This window comes from Aegilops tauschii, chromosome 1, assembly GCF_002575655.3.
Source record: "Aegilops tauschii subsp. strangulata cultivar AL8/78 chromosome 1, Aet v6.0, whole genome shotgun sequence".
Taxonomy (NCBI): domain Eukaryota; kingdom Viridiplantae; phylum Streptophyta; class Magnoliopsida; order Poales; family Poaceae; genus Aegilops; species Aegilops tauschii.
Genome location: NC_053035.3, coordinates 40,872,644 through 40,876,301, shown reverse-complemented (window position 1 = coordinate 40,876,301; position 3,658 = coordinate 40,872,644). Strand labels below are relative to the sequence as shown.

Sequence of the window (3,658 nt, the reverse complement as noted above, 5' to 3'; positions counted from 1 at the left end):
TGTCCAGGAGGAGACAGAACCAAAATGTCTCGAAGACAAATGTATCCAATCGGAGCGTCATACAACGGGCCGGCCACCACCATCATGGTGCAATCGATTATACAATCACGAAATCCACCCTACAACGGTACACCACACACACACACACACACATTAATTCTTGCATGCATGCATGCACCCTTGGCCACTCTCCATTCCTCCTTGTGTCACTCTACACACCCATGCACTCTCTCTCTAGACCGTTCCCTCTCTAACACACACATACACTCACTCACTCTCTCTCTCTCTCTCTCTTGAGCTAGATTCTCTTTCTCTCTCTACTCACTGGAGAGTGTCGCCGCGCGCACGCGGCTGCCTATAATAACCCCTGCCCGGCCATCCTTGGCTTGCCACACAGGGAGCAACCAAACCAAACGAACCCAACCAACCAGCAAACTCCTCTTCTCTTCTCTTCTTCTTCATCCTAGTACACCTTTTGTCTCTCCGTCCACAGTCCACACACACCACTCTCCACCAAGAGCTAGCTAGAGCCTTGGCACGTGCGATGGCGGCGACGGCGACTGCGACGGCGGCGGCGACGAGCGTGGTGACGGGGACGACGCGGTGGTGCCCGACGCCGGAGCAGCTGATGATCCTGGAGGAGATGTACCGCGGCGGGCTGCGCACCCCCAACGCGTCGCAGATCCAGCAGATCACGGCGCACCTGGCCCACTACGGCCGCATCGAGGGCAAGAACGTCTTCTACTGGTTCCAGAACCACAAGGCCCGGGACCGCCAGAAGCTCCGCCGCAGGCTCTGCATGAGCCACCACCTCCTCTCCTGCGCGCACTACTACGCCGCCGCCAACGCCGGCCAGTACCACCACCAGCAGCAGCTCCTCGGCGCCGGCGCGGTCCCCCCTCCGCTGCTGCAGCACCAGCAGCAGCAGCAGCAGTACTACTCCGCCTCCTGCGCCGGCGGCGGCTACGACCAGCACCTCCTCCCGACGACCGTCCCAGCTTCCGCTTACGCTACTGCTGCTGGGTACGCCTACCCCTTCGCCGCCGTGCCGGCGAGCCGGTGCGCCGACCCCTCGCCGCCCAAAACGCCGTTGTCCTTCCATCACCAGGTACGAACCTAAGCTACCTTGTCGTCCTCCTCTCCTCCATCGATTAGCTACTTGCTCGTACAAGCTACGTTCATCTTGAGCTCATCATGCATGACCTGACCTCATATATACCACTGTGATTTCAGGGTGGAGGCATCGTAGGATCGCCGGAGTACTCGCTGGGGAGGCTGGGCAACTTCGGCGTGGTGGACGACACGTGCCGGCCGTCGCGGTACGAGCAGCAGCAGCAGCTGACCGCGGCGACGGAAGATCAGGCGGCGCCGGTGACGGCGACGACGGGGCTGTTCTGCCGGCCGCTGAAGACGCTGGACCTCTTCCCCGGCGCGATCAAGGAGGAGCATCGCGACGTCGCCTAGCTACCTCCAACCTATAGCTAGCTACCAGCAGCAGCAGCAGTGGTCGTCGTAGTACGTAGAGCAGTCCGTACGTTGCGCGCGTTCGCGCGCGTTGTACGTACGCAGGTAGAGCAGCAGCAGCAGTACGTAGGAGTACTATCATACTAGCAGTATCTTTGTAGTAATTCCCATCGATTTTTCGTTGATTATTAATCCGCTTCAGTTAGTACCTGATGATCTTCAGCTTGATGCGGTGTAGGAGTGTAGGTAGGTTGGCGGCAGGAAGAGAAGCGAATGCATGCATTGATTGATTAGTGTAGTGACATTATGGAATGTGAAGGTGGCAAGTGCATGCTGCCCCAGCTAGCCAAGGACTAGCTAGGTATAGTCGTAGCGAGGTCGTACTTACGCATGAAACGTTTTACCGCATGCAATAGCTAAGCTTTTGCTCCATCGACATGCATCTTAGCTTCAAAGTGTGTATGCATGGATGAAATGTTCCTTGTTGCCCCCCACTAGTGCATGGGTATCCTAAAAACAGACAAGCTCAAAATTGGGGACTAGAGTCGAATTCAAGTTTGACCGGATTCACCAAGGTAAAAATGAGATTTGTTCGAGAAGATTCAGAGCAATTTTGAGATTTTCTGCCTCTGTGTGTAATTTAAATATAAATAAATGTCGTTTTCTTTAGCTTTTAACACCGCCTTAATTATTGATGGTTTCGTAGCTACTGGTGGCGCGCCACTTGCATGGAGTGCTGTATATGCGCTCGTTAATTAAATAATTAACTGACATGGCATGGGGCCAACATAAAACTAAGTTCAAGTTCAAACTGAGTGTGCAAGATGGAGAATGTTCTTCCCTGTCGCCGGCCCATCTGGTCCCCAGCCCAACAGAGATCGACCACACACACACAATCAAATCGAATCGATAACCACCACTGCGCAGCCGCACGCAGATGGATTTACTCATGTAATTAACCAACGGCATTGGCCCAACGACGAGTGTGGTCCAATTCCAAATGGACCCACATCTAAATGTTTTTCTTCTTCTAAAAAAATCTACATATTTTTCCCTTTTTGAGAAAAAAATCTAAATACAACGAGAAGAACATACCCTCCATGTTTCTTTTTAACTTTGAATGTCTCATCTTAAATCAAGCTTTGTAAAGTTTATAATCCGCAACATGTCGGTCAACCCCACCAGCGTTTGCTGCAAGTCCCCTTCTCAGTCCCACTAGTTCGTCACTCCGCCATGTCGGTCGTCCCGCTCTTGATCTTCACTCAAGAGTTGCTCCAGCTACCGCTTCCGTTACAATACAAGTTGTCCTTCGTGCCAATGGGCACTGTCGGCGATGGACCAAGACCGCTACATGCTTGCCTTCAACGACGACTTCAACTCTCTGCTCATACCGCCCGCCCCCAGTGCTCTCCAACATCGCCCACTTCATCACCAATTTTTTGTTTGGTGGTGCCGAGTTACGAACAGCTCATGCTTAGGTTCCTGCTATGCCGCAACCAACACCAGTGGTGTCTCTAATGCTGCCACAGGGTTTCTAGGGCATGGGCTCGCCGAGCTTGTCAATCAAGGACTGATAGAACTCCCCACTCGCGAGGGCTATATGCTGCCCGTACCAATTCCTAATAGGAATCACCTAAGGGCAACGTCTAGCAAGCCTGCCTAGTAGCACCGTTTTTTCGCTACGTGTGGTAGGTTCGTTCAGGTCTGGTTATCCATGGGTTTTTTTATCTTTGGTTTATTTGTTGTTTCACCTGTTTTCTTTGGTTTTCCTTTTTTTCCCATCATTTTGCTTTGGTATTCTTTGTTTTCTCGTTGTTTTTCTTTGTTTTTTTGCTTTTCTTTTTGTTTATTTGTCGGTTTATCGCTTTCTTCTTTGGAACACATGTCTACTTTTTCTCAGTACACATCATACATTCCTAGAGCACATGTAAAACATTTTTATGGTACACATTGGACATTTTTCAAATACATGTTTTGAATACTTTTTGAATACATGATAACATTTTTCCAAATACATGTTCTACATTTTTTAATGGCAATAAACATTTTTCTAAACTACGCAAACATTTTATTGGATTGTATAAACATTTTTGAGCGATTTCACGGGAAATTTTTGGAAACACGTGATTATTTATTTAAAGTGTCACATACATTTTTAAATGCAATGAAATTTTAAACTATGTGAACATTTTTA

At 49.9% G+C, this 3,658-nt stretch overlaps 1 protein-coding gene across 1 annotated transcript; it reads left to right on the top strand.

Moving 5' to 3' along the window:
- The first annotated feature begins 397 nt into the window (after window positions 1–397).
- LOC109749656 (putative WUSCHEL-related homeobox 2) lies at window positions 398–1,766 on the top strand. The gene is made up of 2 exons (XM_020308608.4): window positions 398–1,108; window positions 1,234–1,766. Exons 1-2 carry the CDS (start codon window positions 545–547, stop codon window positions 1,462–1,464), a joined length of 795 nt encoding a protein of 264 aa, XP_020164197.1. The 5' UTR covers window positions 398–544; the 3' UTR covers window positions 1,465–1,766.
- The last annotated feature ends 1,892 nt before the right edge of the window (window positions 1,767–3,658 follow it).

Excerpts from the sequence above, each read along its gene's own strand:
- LOC109749656 (XM_020308608.4), top strand. The coding sequence starts at position 545 with ATGGCGGCGACGGCGACTGCGACGGCGGCGGCGACGAGCGTGGTGACG. Across the intron at positions 1,109-1,233 it reads CGTTGTCCTTCCATCACCAG|GGTGGAGGCATCGTAGGATC; the intron begins GTACGAACCTAA and ends CTGTGATTTCAG.